Raw genomic sequence first — 16324 nt, forward strand, 5'->3', positions numbered from 1 at the left:
CCAGCTCGCTGCACCTCTCCCTCATCCCCCCTGCCAGGAACCATCCCTGGCTTTTTTCCGATTGCTCCAGGATGCCTTCCTGGTGCTGGTGTCCTGGCCGAATGGAGAATCGAGCTTTTCATGCTGCAAAAAGGCTTTAGCGTCTCCATGTGCAGGAGTGAAGCTCCCCGAGCATCCCCGGGCAGTGCTGTAGCTGGGATCCAGGTCTGGGCTCCTGCACGCTGCTTAAAAATAGACATCAGGGCGGCGGTGCAAGCGGTCGTGCCGCTGCCGCACGTTGCAGCCAGGCTTGTGCCCTCGCCCCAGCGCTTAGGAATTGATTTTAAGCTAAGCCAGCGTTAGCCGGGGGAGGAGAGGGCGGTGTGCCAGGGCTGCGGGATGGGTAGCCCTCGGCACGTGGGCTGCTGCGTAACCCGGGGCTGCACCGTTGTTCCTCGGCATGTGCTCGGCTCCGGGGAAAGGGAATTTCCCGGGAATTTCCAGCGTGGGGGCAAGGCGTAAATCAACGAACTGCTGAGTTCTTGCTCTCTCCCCAGCCCGTTGCATTTATTCTGTTTTGTTTCCCTGCCGCAGCCCAAAGGGAAGATGAAATGGCTTGCCCTGGGCACCTAAAAAACTCCCTGGCAATAGAAAACACAGTAAGAATAAGCTCCAAAGAAAACAAAGCTATCATCCAGGTCCCTAAACCTCAGGATTTTAATATCATTTTGGGATTTGCTCGGTGCTTGCAGCTTGCTGTCCGGTCTCTGAGCTGCCAAGGCAGATCACGGCCGAGCACGCGGCCAGCGCGGGAGCGTTGCAGAAGGTGCCGGTGGGGAGGAAGCACCTCCTAACCCAGCAGGTCGCTCCCGTCCCCAAGGTCCCCACCTTGGCAAAGCCGAAGAAACCCCACGCTGGTTGATGACGCGGGTTGGTGGGGTCGGTGTTGGCAGCACCGGGCAGGGGCTGCAATGGAGATAGCTGCAGCAGGGCAGCCCTGGCTGCTCACAAGACCTTGCCTCCTTGCGTCTCCTGCTTGCACGTGGAGAAGGTCCAGGTGAAAGAAGGGAGCTGGTGAGGTGTCCTCCCCTCTCCGAGCTCCACACCTCCCAGGAGGAAGCGGGTGATGGTGTTAACGAGTCACTGCTGTTAATCGCCCCTGTTGTCTCTCCAACAGCTTCACAGAGGCCATGAAGAGCCAGCCGAAGCTGGCGGGCTTGGACTGCCACTGGGCCTATTTCCTGGGCTTGGCCATCCTGGCCATTGGGACCTTGTTCGTCGTCTCCAGCTTCCTGGCGCTGGGCTTCATCGGGACGTTCCTAGGTAAGCCGGGATGCGCCCGTCGACCGCCCTGGGGCTAAAGCACGGCTCTGCCCCTGGGCTCAGCATCTCGCAGACGTGACCCCATCGCCAGCTCCTTCGGTCAGTAGTGAAGCTGTTCAGCTCGCCTTCGCCTGTAGCTTCTCTAAAAACGCCAGATCTTAACCAGAGACCTCGTTTAGTCCTGCCGGGGTGTTTGGGAAAGGCTAACCCAGGAGGAAGGGGAGGGCAGAGTCCTCCCGTAGGTGTTTCCTCTCCCTTGTCCAGCGGCAACGCGGCGAGCAAAGCAGCGGTGCGAGCCGGGCCTCGTGCTGAGCCCTGACCCGCTCGGCGCACGTACCGAGGCAGCGTCTCGGTTGCTCTTCCCTCTGCAATAAACCTGACAGGCCTTGACAGATGCTTTTATCTGCCGCTTTATGGCAGAGAGCATTTTCCACTGTGCCTGCTTTCCCATTCGGAGCGTAATTCTATTAGCACTGTTGACTTTAAAAACATGCCGGTATGCGTGGAATTCATAAAAATAAAAGAGCCGGGAACAATAAATATCTAAGGAAAGGGGCAGCTCCCGCTGGCTGAAATAATCCCAGCCCCAGCTTTGACACTGCATTTAGTCTGTGCTTTTGCAAGTGCTTTACAAACCAAATTCAGTTAGCTCCTGCGGCGTCTCCAGGAAGGAGAGAGGGAGGTAATAACCCTGCCCGGTTTTCAAGTGGAGTGGCAAAGAAACAGTTTGAGTTGGCCACGATCCTGCAGCCAGAAATAGAGCCCAGGACTCCGGAGCACGCGCTCTCGCCGCCCGCCTGCAGCATCGCACCGGCTTGGGCCAAAATCACCCGCGGTCGCCCCTGAGCGCGAGGACCCGGGTGCAGCCCGCAGGAGAGCGGCGATGCCGAGCGCCCGGGGACGTGGCCGGGCCCAGGAGCACCCACCGGCGAGAGCTCCCGAAGTTTAGCCACGTCCGAGATTGTTTACGTAAAGTCTGATTCATCCGAGTGGAAGCCTCCGCTGGGCCTGAATTGCTGGTGAAAAGCAAACACGTGAGTCAGGCTCGGGCAAGCGGAGAGCGCGGCTCTGTGCCCGTCCGCTCTGCGCAGCCCAGGAGCCTTGCGCGAGCCAGCTCCGGTGTCACCGTCCCCCCAGACATCGGTGCACGGAGCCGTCCCCAGCTGGGACCGAGCAGAGCTGCTGGATTTGGCCTGAAGGCCACTTTATACAAGCCCCCATGAATCCAAGTCCCCGTGGAGACAGTGTTCAGCGTGGTTTCTTGCCCAGCCACGGGGAAGACGCAGGGTCTGCGGTCCCAGAGCGTCTCACCCGGGATGCTCTCCTGCTTGGGACACGTCTGGGACCCGTGATTGCACCGTCCTCTTGCATGTGCGATTCGACTGTGTCTTGAAGGTGCGGGAGAAGCAGGGTGCCCCAGCAGGGCCCGGACTTTGGCTCTGCGCAGCGAAGGGCTGTGCTTCGTGGGTACGAACCGGGTTGTACCACCAGCCATCCCCCATATCAACACCTGAGCCCAAGAGGTTTTGAGAAAGTCCGTCATGCCCAAGCTTTCGCGTTTTTCCAGAAGCACCAAGGGCTGAACCGGGTGAGGTGCCAAGACAGGGCACGGAGACGGCATCCAGGCTGCCCGTTAGAGTTGGCTTTGGTGCCATGTTCGAGTTTCGCAGCAGTCACAGAGCACTTCGTCTCGTTAATGCAGGCTAAATCGTTCAGCAGGAGCCGAGTGTGAGTCACCCTTCGGGAACCAGCCTTTCTGTGCCACCGGTTTCCCGTGCAGCGGTGCTGGCCCCGGCCTCCGTTCACAGCGGCTGCATCTCTTCCCTTCGTCCCTGGCAGCCTCTCCTCCTCCTCCTCCTCCTCTGCAGGAAGGTCCTTGCCGCTGCCATGGGGCAGCTCCGCTCGCTGCCCTGGGCCCGGGCAGTCAGAGCGATTCAGAAAGTGCCAAGCACTCGCAAGGCTCCTAGGTTAGAGCCTCTTTTCGATGCCATTTGCCCCATTTTCTGACAAAGGTGGTGGGAGGACTTGGCTCGTTGGTGGTGCCGGGGCTGCTCGGGGCTCCCGAGAGGCGGCTCTACCTGTCGGGGTCCGTCTGTCTCGCACCCGGGCGATGTTCCTGCCGGCGCTGACCGAGATTTCAAGTAAATCTGGCTTGAAGTAGATGAAGTAAACCTAGCCTGGCCAAACCGTGGTGCTGGGTTGGCCGGGACCTGGGTGCTCTTAGGAGACACAGCGGCGCAGGCTCGGCAGGCGGCCGTGGGAAGCCCGGCACAGCGCGAGACGTTGCTTTTTGCTACCACGATCCAGAGCAACCCCGGCAGCAGCGTCTGCACTTCACAGTGAGATGCTCACGCCGACTTCCAGCAAAAAACGCACCCAGATTAGACGCCAAACTCCCTTGTGCTGATGCTGATGCTGTGCAAACCGATGCACCATCCTTTCCCGTTGCACCTGCCGGGATGTAAAAATACTCCAGCCCCTGCCCCACGTCACTTCTATTGAACTGGGTGGGTTCAGAGGCAGGGTTTGCATCCGGAAGGGCCGTATCCTGGCAGCAGGGGCCTGGGGATTCACGTGGCTGCTCGCTCTCGCTTGCAGCAGGGCCGCGGCCCCGTGCTGGCGTTTGCCCCGGGCTGTGCGCGAGCGCGGTTCGGGAGCGAGGTTCGGCCCTGGAGCGGGGGCGGCTGGGCACAGCGAAGCGTTTTGACACGAGAAGGCGCAGAAACGGGCTGTGCCCCGGGGAGGGGGGGCTTTCTGCCCGAACCATCTCGGAGATGTATTGCCAAGTAACACTGGGAACATATAATACAAATACCAGGCAATTATCCCACTTAGTGGCCTGTAGTTAAAGCCCAAAAGCATGGTATAATTGGGCAGGCACTGTTTATCCTTAGAAATAAATGTTTTTGCACCCTGTGAGGCCAAAGAAATTGCACTACGATGCAGGTAATAATAATAACCTTGAATGCTTTGCACTCCCGTAATGCCTTTTATCTGCATTTCCGAGCACTTTCTCAGCATTCATTAATCCTCGCCACCCTCGGCGACATGAGAAAGACTGATATTATGATTCGGTGCACAATAGCGTGGGGAGAGACAGAGGAGACTGGGGTTGGGGATGGCTCGGGAGCTAACCCGGCACGCAGCGTCCAGCACCGCGGGCGAGGAGCGAGACCTCAACCACGGCTGGAGCGGGATGCTCTGCGCCGGCCCAGCTCCCCGGCCGCACCGCGTTTCCCTGCGTATCCTTTGCTTTTCCTTTCGGGGTGCAGCGTGCAGGGGTTGCTCCCAGGTGGAGGCAAAGCCGGTCGGAGGCTGACAGCTCCGAGCGCTTTGCTCGCTGCAGGTGACAAGCGCCTGTTGTCATCCGCGTGCCGGTGACTGAGCGTTGCGTGGGCAGCGGCACCCAAAAAATTGTTCCGAGAGTCTGAAATGCTGAGAATTGCGCTGAGCTGTGAGATAAGGGGTGGCAGCAAGCGAGGGCGTTTGGGGATGGTGGTCTGGAGGATTGCATCCCGAAACAGCTACGGGGCGCCGGGAATTAAACATTTTCGATCCCATGTGCTTACGCCCTTGCTGAGGGGCTCCGAACGGTCCATCTCGGAGCGAGCGAGGGCGAAGCGGCCAGCGGTGGTCCCCAGAGCCACGTGGCTGCCGTGGCCTCGCTGCCATGCACAAACCACCCCCGTGGGCAAAGAGCCCGTTGCAGAAAGGCCGATGGACCTGGAGCAACCTGCTCGCTGCTGTTTTATCAGCCGGCAGCGAGAGACCTCCTTGGCCGTTGCTCTGCGCCGGCGCGGTGGTGGTGGCTGAAGTGCCACCAGCACCGGTGCGGGGCCGAGGAGCGGTGTCCCCAGGGGTGACGCCGGCAGGGATGTCCCCGCTGTGTCATAGCATCGGCCACTGCGTGCAGAAGGTCACCCACCCCCGGGAGCCTCCGCGGAGGCTAACGGGAAGCCTCTGCTTGCCCCGCAGGTGACTACTTCGGCATCCTGATGGAGGCAAAGGTGACGAGCTTCCCCTTCAGCGTCCTGGACAACCCCATGTACTGGGGCAGCACCGCCGTCTACCTGGGCTGGGCCCTCATGTGAGTACGCGGCCGGCAGCCCCGCTCCGGGTCCTCCTTTCCTGGGGGAAAATTTTTATCCCGAGATGCATGCTATTTTTATCCCGAGATGCATGCAAAACCTCCTGCTCTTATCAAAGACTTGCGGCATTAATTACAGCAAAACAAGCGATGGCCAAGCGCTGGGGAGAGGAAACGTCAGCAGTGATCTGCGGCCGAGCGGAGTCCTTGGCAGGCTCCGCGGGTGGAAAAATCAACAGCCGGGGCCAGATCCCGCCGGGGGTCACGCAGCAGGGCAGGGCACCGATACCGGGGAGCAGCGTGGCCCTGTAATTACGCTGAAAAAATCAAAACAAGGCAACACGCCCTCCCCCCCGCACCGCGTGGTGATAACGCTTCCGAAACGCTCCTCATGTGACACAACACAGCTTAATCGCCTGCTTAGGAGGAAATGAATCGGCTGTAATCTAGGAGCAAATGAGCAATACACGCTGTATATTCTGTGTATTGAGTTTTACGCGGCTTTATTTAATACCACATTTTATTTATTTGCCCAGGAGCAAAAGCCCTGGCTGCATTACACCGGATCCACAGAGCATTATGGGCTTTTATCACTGGTTGTTTTGCACAAGAGCACCTAAGTGTGACCACCTCTTTCCTGCTTAGGGGGGAAAATAAAGCACTTCACCACTGCCTGGTCACCTTTTCGCAGTCTAACCGTGCACAGCTCACTAGGGGAGACCGGCGCTGCTCTCTGCTTCTGCCCGTGGCGCTTTTCCAGCGCTTATTCGATGCTTGAAATTTCCCGCGGGAGCCGTCCGGGCTTGCTTGCCCCTCGCCTGGTTCCCCACCTCGGCCATCCCAAACCTGGCCACGTGCAAGTTGAAGCGCGCCGTGCCGGCTGGTCGTTAAGGATGACGGCTAATGACCCTGGATGCCTTGCTGAATCCCAAGCACCCGCCATCTCCGTGCTGGGCTCCCCCGGAGGTGCACGGGGTGGCCCCAGGCCATGGACCGGGCAAGCTCTGCACAACCCTTTGCATGGCATTTTTGGCTGTTCCTCTTCCCTGGGGTCTCAGCTCGGGTTTCTGAGCTCCCAGGGCTTTAAGAAGATTTTAGGTGCGTCCCCGCAGGGGTCTGCAGTGCGCGCGGGCTTCTGCCAGCGGCGCAGGAAGGATGCTGCACGCGAGCCCTGGCTTTGGACGGGCCCGAAACGGCGTGTTTCTCCTCCCTGAGCCATGCATCACGCTCCGCACCGCAGCATCGGAGCCCAGGGCTTGATTCATTCCCCTCTCCCGGGGCGCGTACGGCACACAGTCAGCGAGCCTGGCGATGCACCAGGCAGCCTGCCCTCGGGACCGACGTCCCGCATTAGAGCATCGCCTGGAGCAAGAGCCGCTGTTTTTTTTTTCCTTCCAGGATATTGCAAATATATCCCAGGCTCGACGCATGGCTGCTGCGCAGCCAAAATAAACTTGTCCGCAAAATACGCCGAAGGTGGCATTTTGACCCTGTTTGCGCACAGTGAGTAATGGGGCGTTTGGGGAGCGGATTCCTCCGCGCCGTGCGTCAGGGGAGCGCGGGCCAGCCCTGTGTGTGCCCTCTGGCTCCATGGTGATAAATGAAGTTCCTCCGAGTAATTTGGATCTGGAAGGGCCACGGACAGGGTTGGTCATCTCTACGAGCCCTTGGGGGCTGGAAGCTGGAGCTGCCCTCGCTGTCCAAGGACGGTTCGAATCCCGCGGTCCCTGAGCGGAGCGATGCTCGCCGGCCCACAAAGACACGTCCCACCAAGGAGGGAGGTGACAAAGAGCCAGGACCAGAAAACCTACCTGCTCGAGCCCCTGTCGAACCGCCCTGCTGCAAAACGAGCCATTGCCAATAAGTAGGTCAAGCTTGTAAGAAGAAAAAAACCAATTTACCCAAATGCTTCTCGTTGTCCCGGTCAAGCATTCATCAGCTCCTGAAAGACAAATCAAGCATTAATCGTGCAGGGATGGTTCTGTGTATCTTTGGATGGGGAAAATGTTTTAAGTCATGGCAACAAGCTGTGTAAATCAGAGCCGGCGCTGCAGCCAAATGACACAATTAGAGGTCTTGCTGTCAACAAACAATCATGCAAATTTGTTCTCTCTGATACGAATCAAGGAGGAGACATGACTAAGCATGTAATAGCGGATGGCTGGGAGATGAAGAAGTTGCCTGATGTTTCCTAATGAGGAAGAAACTTATGGCAAAAGGGAGACGGTGGGAAGGCGAAGCTCCGTGCGCGTCTCTCCAGGAATTGGGGCATCCCGGCAGCACCCTCGGCTGGCTGGTTTGACCTCTCCTCCTCCTCGGAAGGCGTTTTTCCTCCGACAAGGACAGTCCTTGCTCCACGACGACCGTGAGATGTTTATTCTCAGCGGGGAACAGCCACATCCATCGTAGCGCTGACATCCAGCTCCCCCCTCGCAGCGCTGAGCTGCAGCGGCGTCTCGGCCGCCCCGGCGCCCGCGTCCCCGTGCCCATCGCGCCGGCTCGGAGCCGCGGCCTGATAACCCGCCGCTCGGCTAGGACGCGGCCAGATAAGCTCGGGGTTTATCACCGGAGCAGAAGCTCTGCCAGCGAAGACGTGCAGGGATCTTTCTTAAAAGAAGTCCCCGAAGGAGGCTGGGGAAGCAGCTTTGCCAAGGAACATCTGTCTAAGCCAGTTAACATTAAGTACAAAAAAACACTTTTGTCCGCTCCCTTTAATGAACGAGAAAGCGCTCTCGTGGCCTCAGACATCTCATTTCTCTTTCTAAACCGTGTCTTGCATAAGCCCGTGTACTTACCTCTCTTTTCCTTCTCTCGGAACAGGAATGCAAGCCCAGCTGGCCTGCTGCTGACAGCTGTAGTGGCAATTTCCTACACAATTGCTATGCTGTACGAGGGGTGAGTGGCTCGGCAAAGCTGGAGAGCTTCTAATTATTGCTCCCGAGGTTTCAGGGAATTGGAAAAGCAGGGATTTTTTTTTTTTTTTCCAATTAACTCAGTGGGGGCGAAGGAAAACACGTGATTGCTCTTTAGTTGTTCTGATAACGGGCAGACGCCACTTCGAAATTATTTGCTGAGTTCTAGGAACGTCTATGCATTTCTTTGTTTTTATCAAAATGAGATTCCTCTCGTTTGGGTGGCTGCTTCTGGCCAGACGAGAGCAATGAGGAGGCTGGTCGGACTCACTGTGTCGTCTGAAGAGACCCTGCAAGAAAGAGCTTGCGTTTTGTGCTCACTTCGATGGCTTCTCTGGTATTTTGCACCACAAAAGCCCAGCAGCCCGAGACCGAGCAGCCCGGAGTTATTCCCAGAAGCAGTGGTTATATTGCAAGAAGTGGTTATATTGCAAAGCGAGAGGGCTTTTGTGCTGGGGGAGAGGGGAGGCCAATAGTGCGGCGTGGACAGAGGTGGCCCAGCTGAGCCCCGTCCCGCTCAGCACGGGGATGGTCCCGGCCTGGGCATGGACTGGATCCGCTCCACAGCCCAGAGAGCCGAGGATTGCTGCGGCGTGGGAGGGTTTGTCCTGCCCGGAGCAGCGGGCACGGCTCCCGGGCCTGGAGGGGAGGCAGGAGCAGGGAGCGCTGGAGAGCACCTGCTTATCTGGAGTTTTTCTTTCCCCCCCCTGCTTTTGCCCTTTTCCTGCCTCTCTGCCCCCAAATCGCTGCCCTCCCGCCTGCAGCCCCTTCACGGAGGAAATCTATCGGCAGAAACAGAAGGGAGCGAAGAGCAAATAGCAGCAGGTAGGTTTGCAGAGCGCGGGGCCGGCTCCGGGGCAGGGAGCTCCTGGCGCCCAGAAATTCGGCCGCTGAGGCCCAGAAATTCGGCTGCTGGCTCTGCTTCTTGGGCTGGCGACAGCTGCCCGGGGCCCGTGCAGAACCGTTGGGCTGCTCTCTGCGTGAACCACTGCCCAGGCTGCTTTTCCCAGGGCTTGGCATCCCCAGCGGCCGCGTCCCCAAGGCTCAGCATCCCCGGCAGCAGTGTCCCCGGGGCTGAGCATCCCCGGCGGCAGTGTCCCCGGGGCTGAGCATCCCTGGCCACCGTGTCCCCGGGGCTCAGCATCCCCAGCGGCCGCATCCTCGGGGCTGAGCATCCCCGGTGGCCGTGTCCCCAGGGCTCAGCATCCCCAGCCACCGCGTCCCCAGGGCTGAGCATCCCCGGCCGCCGCATCCCCGGGCCTGAGCATCCCTGGCCGCCGCGTCCCCGGGGCTCGGCAACCCCAGCCGTGGCGGTGGTGGCAGCCAGGTCCGTGACAGCGCCTCGTCTCTTTGCGAAGCAGGGCCTTGGCCGTGGCGGCACGGTGCACTTTTCCAGTCCCATTGCTGCCCGATTCGCCCGTTCTTCTCCTGCGACAAATCCTGCCAATTAGCCCCCGACCCCAGCGAGCCAGCGGAGCAGCCGGCGGTGCGCGGCCGGCCGGCAGACAGGCCGGCGGCTCGAGGGGGCCCCGACGCACCGGTGCCTTCCCGCTGTTTCTCACTGCCTTGCAGGGGGGAGAGGAAAAAACAAGGGCTTTTTTTTTTCTTCTTTCTTTCTTTTTTCTGTGCAGCCAGGTCCCGATCCGCCCCCACGAGCTGGGATGAAACACAACCGCCAGGACTTGGCTGTTCCCAAAGATCCCGGTGCTGGAACCTGTTCCGAAGGGGAAAATCGCGGGGGTGAAGCTGCAGGTCCAGGCTGGATGTTTACAGATTCCCTGAACAGTTTGAGAACTGAGCTGTAATTGCCCAAAAAAAAGAAGAAAAAAAAGGAAAAAAAAGAGTAAAGCCCCTGGGAGAGGGGAGCGGGCATCGGAAAGGGGCTCTGCATTGCCAGGGGCTCCCGCGGCGGCCGAGGAGGAGCCGGGGCTCCCGGTCCGGCCGGGACGCGCTCCCCTCGCCTCCGCGGGAGCCCCGGCTCCTCGCCTCCCTCTGCCACCAGCCCTCGCCCGGCCCCCGCGGGGGCTCGTCCCCACTTTCCCCTGCTCCCCCCTTGCCTCCGGGCTGCTCCGGGGCCCCGGTGCCCATCTGTCACCTCCCGCAGCTCCGTCCCCGTGCCGGGAGCCGTGCTGGGGGTCCAAGCCGCCCGTGCAGCCGCCGTCCCGGCAGCGCTGCCGGAGGAGCGGCGTTGAGCCGAGGACCCCGCGTCCCCGCGGTCCCAGCATTTCTCTGTGAAACCGCCAGGTCCCTTTTGCTTGTGCATGGTTGTAATTTGCCCTTCCGGAGTTGCTCCCCCACAATTAAAAGTGTTGGTTTCTTTTCCAGCGCCGCTCCGTTTCCTCGGGCCTCGTGGGCGCCGGCTCGTGTTCCTCTGCTTCAGAGCCGTTGCACGAGGATTATTTTTACTGCTGTCTCTCTTGAAGACTTGGGCATAGTATTTTATTTTTAGATAAGTTTCCACATCCCCTTCGCAGTTAGTGTTTATAGACGGAGGCTGAACTGGCCCAGTACCCATAGCAACCACCCGGCAGAGGATGCGTTGCATTATGCAGACAATTTATGTCAGAGTTGCCAGTCCTGGCTCAAAGTCACTGCTGTAAATAAATTTGGATTTCTCGATAGGCAAAATCGGTATTTGCAAAAGAGACATTTGCTTGTTAGGGAGGCATTGCTGTGGCAGGGGCAGAGCCAGGGCCGGGCTCGCGCTGGCGTGCTCTCGGTCCGGAGAGCAGGTAAACCCTGCCGCTGGCTCGCTCAGCCCCGCTGGGGGCTGCACAAACCCCTGCCCGGGCACCAAATCCGGGCGATACCCCGGCGTCCCCGCAGGCTGCCGGCTCCCTGGGCCGGGCCCCTGCCTGCTTGCAAACCCACGTGTCTACAGCTGGCAGCGTTAAAGACCACGCGGGCCCCGGGGACACGGTCACCCTCGTGCCTTTGAAGCTGGCCTGGGGTCCCGGGGTCCCGTTGGAGCTTGGCAGGTCACGTTTGTTTGCAGCCTTGGGGAAAAAACAGTGAGTGCAAGTGCTGCTGATAGATAACGCCTGCCTTCATGTTCAGTACATTTCTCTAGAGCAAACAGCAGTACAGGAGAAACTGGTTAAATCACAACCTCTCCCTGGCAGGCCCCACCGGGTCGCCGAGTCCACCACCCTTGCGGCACCGCGGCCGCCACGCTGCGTCCCACTGGGCAGCGGAGATGCTCCGAGAGTGGGTTTTTTCCACGTCGTTTTTTGCATTCCTCCCTGGCATGTGGTTACGTCTAGCCCAGGGCTGTTCGGGGGGGATCGCCAGTCCTGCACGCTGCAGGCGCTGTCTTTGGGGCGGCTGCAGCTGCCGGCGGGTGCCAGGACCGGCCCCTCGTGCCCCGTCGTGACCACAGGTAACCCAGTGCCCGTGTTTGCTTTCACCCGGCAAAGTTGTGCTTCCTTTGCACGGGGGGGAAAAGGCTATCAGGCCTTACGTGGAAAACAAACACTATTAGCCAGTAACAGAGAATAAACACGTAGCACAAGCAAACAGGCGCTTATCGCCCCATCGGAGCTGGCGAGCGGCGAAAGGGCCGGGGGAGCAGGCAGGGCGCCCGGCGGGCCCCGCTCGCTGCCCCGCGGAGCTTGCAGGTCGCTGCCTGGGAGCTGACACGCTGGGCACTGACTGCTTTATCGGGACCCTCCTGGTCCGGAGAAGTCGGGCTGGGGACGGGGTATCCGTCTGCAAAGGGCTTCTCTGTACGGAGGAGGGAAGAAGCTGCTCTCTGCCGGGGCGCAGGGAAAGGAGCCCTGAGCATCAGCGGGAGCAGAGCGGAGACGCATTGGGAAGCCCCTCCCGGGAAGCTGCTTCCAGCTGTGAAACCACCAGCGTTGGCTGGACAAACAGATGAGGCTGTTTTCTCCAGTTTGCACACCAAAACCCGCCCTCTGGCAGCCTGGAGAGGTCTCAAGCCGCGGCGCAGCATCCTTGTATCTTATTTCAAGAAAACGATAGGAATGTGCTGCTTTTTCCATGTTGCTTTTCCTTTGGCGGCGCTCTGTTTGCCGGCTGCAGCTCGTTCCAGTGTCAGCGGTGGGCTCGGCTCCAGGCTTGAGCAAAGCCCAGCTCCATCCCCAAATCCCGCTCTCGGTTGCGCCCCAGCCGAGTGAGTGGTCCGACCCCAGACCCCGGTGCTTGCAGCCGCATGGGCCCCGTGTCCCGAGTGCTCAGTGCCGGCACGGTCCCCCGCTCGCCGGCAGCGCGCGAGCCCCGCTCCTAGCAGCCACCTTGCCGCCTCTGGCCGGGCCGCGCTTCCCACTGGAGGCCTTTTATTTTCATCGTATTCCCCTGGCAGCAGCCGCTATTTCCATGGGAACCTCTTGAGATCGGCAGCAACGTGGCCGTCGGGGTCATCGAGCCTGCCGCTCCCCCGTGCCCTATATTTCAGGTCCCTCGCTGCCTGTCTCGGCTTACAGGTGACATTTCTCCCTAATCCCAGGGAGGCTGCTGGGCTTCGGAGGCGAACAGAAGGTGTCCGAGGTTGGGTACACGTCCAGGACGTGCAAACGCTTGCGTCCGCACCGCCCGCCACCGTCGTGTCCGAGCAAGCCGTCCCGTGCAAGCCCCGGGTGCGAGGGGCCACGCCGGCTTTTCCCGTGGCCTCCTGCGTCGCGGAGAGGTGGGAATGCCCCCCGGGCTGGGGAGGGAACAGCACGAGCCCTGGTTTATCGCCGCAGCTCTGCACGTGCTGTGCAAAGAGGCGGTGGCTCCCGCGGGACGGTGACGCTCGAGGTGCCACGTGTCAGCACATCTGCAGGGACGAGCGCGGCGGCAGGCCCCCAGCCGAGCCGAGCCCGGCTCCTCGCTCTCATTTGGGTGGAAATGGCCAAAAGGTTGAAAACTGCTCGGGACACAGGGACGGGAGCCGGGCGAGCCCAGGCGCCTCGGCTCCCCCAAATTCTGCCTTTTGCCAGCATCGCGTTCCCTGCCGATGTCTTGGGGACAGGGGCAGCGTCGTGTCCCCTCCGACCGGCTCTTCTCCCCGCAGCCGGGGCGGCAGCTCCCGTGCCCGGCCGTGACATTTCCCCAAAGCGAGCCGGCGCCAAGCAGCGCGCCAAGGCCACGGGGCCGCTCTCCTCCGTGGGCTGATGTACGTGGCGCGTGGTGCCATCAGCGCCTGTGTGCTCAGCGCTTGCGCATGTGTTTGCTCAGCCGATTCGGGAAACCAGGGGCACTGAGCCATCGGTCGCAGCACGTGCTGCTTCCCCTGGCTTTGCGTTGAGATACCAAAGCTGAGCCCCTGTTATGGCCTTTTGATGAGTTTATTATTTGATTCGTTCCTCCGAGCACGCAAGCAAGGGCCTTTTCCCTTTTTGCCAGGGTTTTGCAAGAGATGTGTGAGCTGCAAACGCTGGTGTGTCAGTGACGGGCAGCAGGGCTGAATGCAAAGCCTTGGCCGTGCTGCTCCTTCCAGATCAAACCCACAGCTAGTCTCAATCCCCCGAACGGCAGCAGGGTGATCGTCTTCGAAAGGCAGCGCCCGAGCCAAACCCCAGCACTTCAGATGAGGCTGCGCTCTCCGTGCAGCGGCGGGGAGCTGCGCAGGCAACGGCATTACGGGACACAGGGAGGAAAGAGCATGTGTGCATCCTGCTCGCTCCGTGCCCCGGCCTCCCCTGCTCTCCCTCACCTCCGTGCACCGGCATCCCGCACTCCAGCCAAGACCCTCCGCTCCGCCGTGGCCAAAAGGCCTATTGTAAAACCAGCAGCGCCTGGCTGGGAACCCATCCCCGCACAAACACCGTGCTCTTTGCACAGGCAGAACCGGAAAAACTTCCCAGGGACAAGGAAAGGTGGGAGGAGGGAGCAGAGGCAGCAAGGCAGGAGCCTGCGGCGCGGCACAAACCCGGTCCGGCGGTGCCAGGCTGCTTGCAGGCTCTGCTGGGGACCGCTGCATCGCACCCGGCAGCTGAGGATGCGGCCGAGCGAGCCAGCGCTGCCCCTTGCCTGCGCGACTCAAAGAACTGGGGATTCGAGACATGTCTCAGGCTCTCGGATTGTCTGTTACTCAAATCCCAAATGCTGAAAGGAATCAGGATACAAGGAAAACTGTTGCAAAAGAAACAGGGGGTGGGGGAAGGAAGCAAATAAAAACAACCCCCGATCCCCAGTGACAGAGCAGCTCGCTTCTGCATTGTAACTCATCTGGGAAAAATTATACGTTGCAAATTATGTGCTTCTTCTGAAAAGGCTTAAAGGAGATTTAATAAAATGAGACAAGCTAATAATATAGGGAATGAATAGGAACCCTGGATGCTGCATCTTGAATTAATCAGATGCTTTTCCCCAGGGGATGGAGCAAGAGCTATAGCTAAACCCTCCCTTCCCTTCCCTGCCCAGCTGCTCCCCTCGTCCTTCTGCGCAGGGCGGACTCCGGCGCGCAGCTCCCGGCCCGGTCTGGGGAGCAACCCGGGCTGTGGGGCAGCGCGGGCAGCGCCGGGGGCCTCCTGCCTCGGACAGGCTGGAGGAGGCCCCCCCCTGCCAGATCTCCCCCCCCCCCCGGCTCTTTCCGGGGAAGGAAGCAGGGTGGGAACGGAGGGCTGATGAGTCCCGCGTCCAACGGCGGGGCGGTCTCCAGAGCCCTGCACAGTCCAGCTGTTTGCAAACAGCCGATGGGAAACCATCAGCCTCCGGCTGTTGATTGCGAGCAGGCTGAGGAGAAGGATCCCACGGTGCCGGGTGCTGCGCGCAGAACAGGGAGCCGGTCGCTGTCTCGGGCAGCTCTCTGGCACGCGGCCCCGTGGGCTCGGGGACGGGGAGGTGCTGGATGGAGGCATCTGCATGCTCACGAGCCCCGGTCTGCAGAAAAAAGGGCTGTGCTAGGTGCTGTGCAGAGGCCAAGCCTTTGGAAGGACTTAAAGAGTCTTGGCAGCAAAGATAAACAGCTCATGCCTGATCCGCGCCTCTCCTTGGCCCGTGCGAGGTCCCTGGGGTACTGGGTGTGCAGAGTAGACACGCATGACCGTTCCACTCTGCTTTTTCACTGCTTCAACCCAGAGGAACCAGCCACAAAGCAAGGCCAGCCTGACCCTAAGGTGAAGATCCTCCTCAGCTCCGGCAGCACGCTCAGAAATCAGCGTCGTGTTCTGATGTAATTGTTCTTTTCTGAGTATCCCCTCAGGTTGCCTATTTCTGGGCTTGGCTGTGCGATGCACGCTCATGCTCTCAGGTACATTTTGCTTCCTACATTTTTGCAGAGGCTGGTATTCCTGTGAGCTCTGTTTTTTTTCTGCTTGCACAGTTCGTCCAAGCCGGACCCTCGGGAGCTGCATGTTCTGTGGCTGGGATGTTTGTGTGACTTTCGTGGCATTTTCTTACCTCAGCCGACTTGCTTGTGGCCGGCGGCCGGCTATTGTGCATTGTGTTGTGGCCGGAGCACCTGGGGGGGCTAAAAGGGAGCGAGACGGCAGGAACCTGGGGGCTGATCTGTGCCAAAGATGTTCAGTTCCACAACTGGCATCCGCAGCCGCTCGGGGTTTCGTGCGCAGCAGCCTGCCTGGGCTCCGGCTGCACCAGGCTGCTGGTGGGAAGGAGCAAAGAGCCTGGACTCCCCCGCGTCAGAGCAGCGAGCAAACCGCCCCCGCGAACAGCAGGGTCACATTCTGGCAGATGATACAGCAGCCGCGGGGGAGGATGTCATTTTACCTGCCCATGCTTAAGATTCGGGGTATTCAGGGAGTCAGGTCAGAAATGGGAGCTGATTTTTAGCAGCGAGAGTCATAGCCGTGGGAAGGCTCTGCCTAGCAGCGAGGTGGACTCTTTCTCATCAATCAACAGCAGCCAGCGCCTGGCAAATGCGCTCCGGTTCCACCGGAGAGACAAATTTCTAGATGATCTTTGGGTAATCAGACTAACTGCTCGTAATGCTCCTTCCCTCATGCTCTGTGCGACCCTGCAAGAAGCCATGCTCTGAGCTACAACAGACGTTGCATGGTGCAGTACCCCCACCCTTTGCTGCTGGGTGACCCCCCCACGGTGCCCTGCCTGCCCCAGCATC

The 16324-nt window shown here is 60.0% G+C and overlaps 1 protein-coding gene across 2 annotated transcripts in view; it reads left to right on the top strand.

Annotated features, from left to right (window-relative positions):
• The window catches only part of PEMT (phosphatidylethanolamine N-methyltransferase), a 32309-nt gene extending 21684 nt beyond the window's left edge, over positions 1–10625 (top strand). For both annotated transcript variants that reach the window (XM_064520101.1, XM_064520102.1), the window contains exons 4-8: positions 1157–1302; positions 5278–5389; positions 8210–8284; positions 9066–9126; positions 9933–10625. In XM_064520101.1, the coding sequence (XP_064376171.1) occupies positions 1157–1302; positions 5278–5389; positions 8210–8284; positions 9066–9120 (388 nt within the window). In that variant the 3' untranslated portion in view covers positions 9121–9126; positions 9933–10625. The remainder of the gene's footprint in view (positions 1–1156; positions 1303–5277; positions 5390–8209; positions 8285–9065; positions 9127–9932) is intronic.
• The last annotated feature ends 5699 nt before the right edge of the window (positions 10626–16324 follow it).

This window comes from Dromaius novaehollandiae, chromosome 14 (assembly GCF_036370855.1).
Source record: "Dromaius novaehollandiae isolate bDroNov1 chromosome 14, bDroNov1.hap1, whole genome shotgun sequence".
Classification (NCBI taxonomy): Eukaryota; Metazoa; Chordata; class Aves; order Casuariiformes; family Dromaiidae; genus Dromaius; species Dromaius novaehollandiae.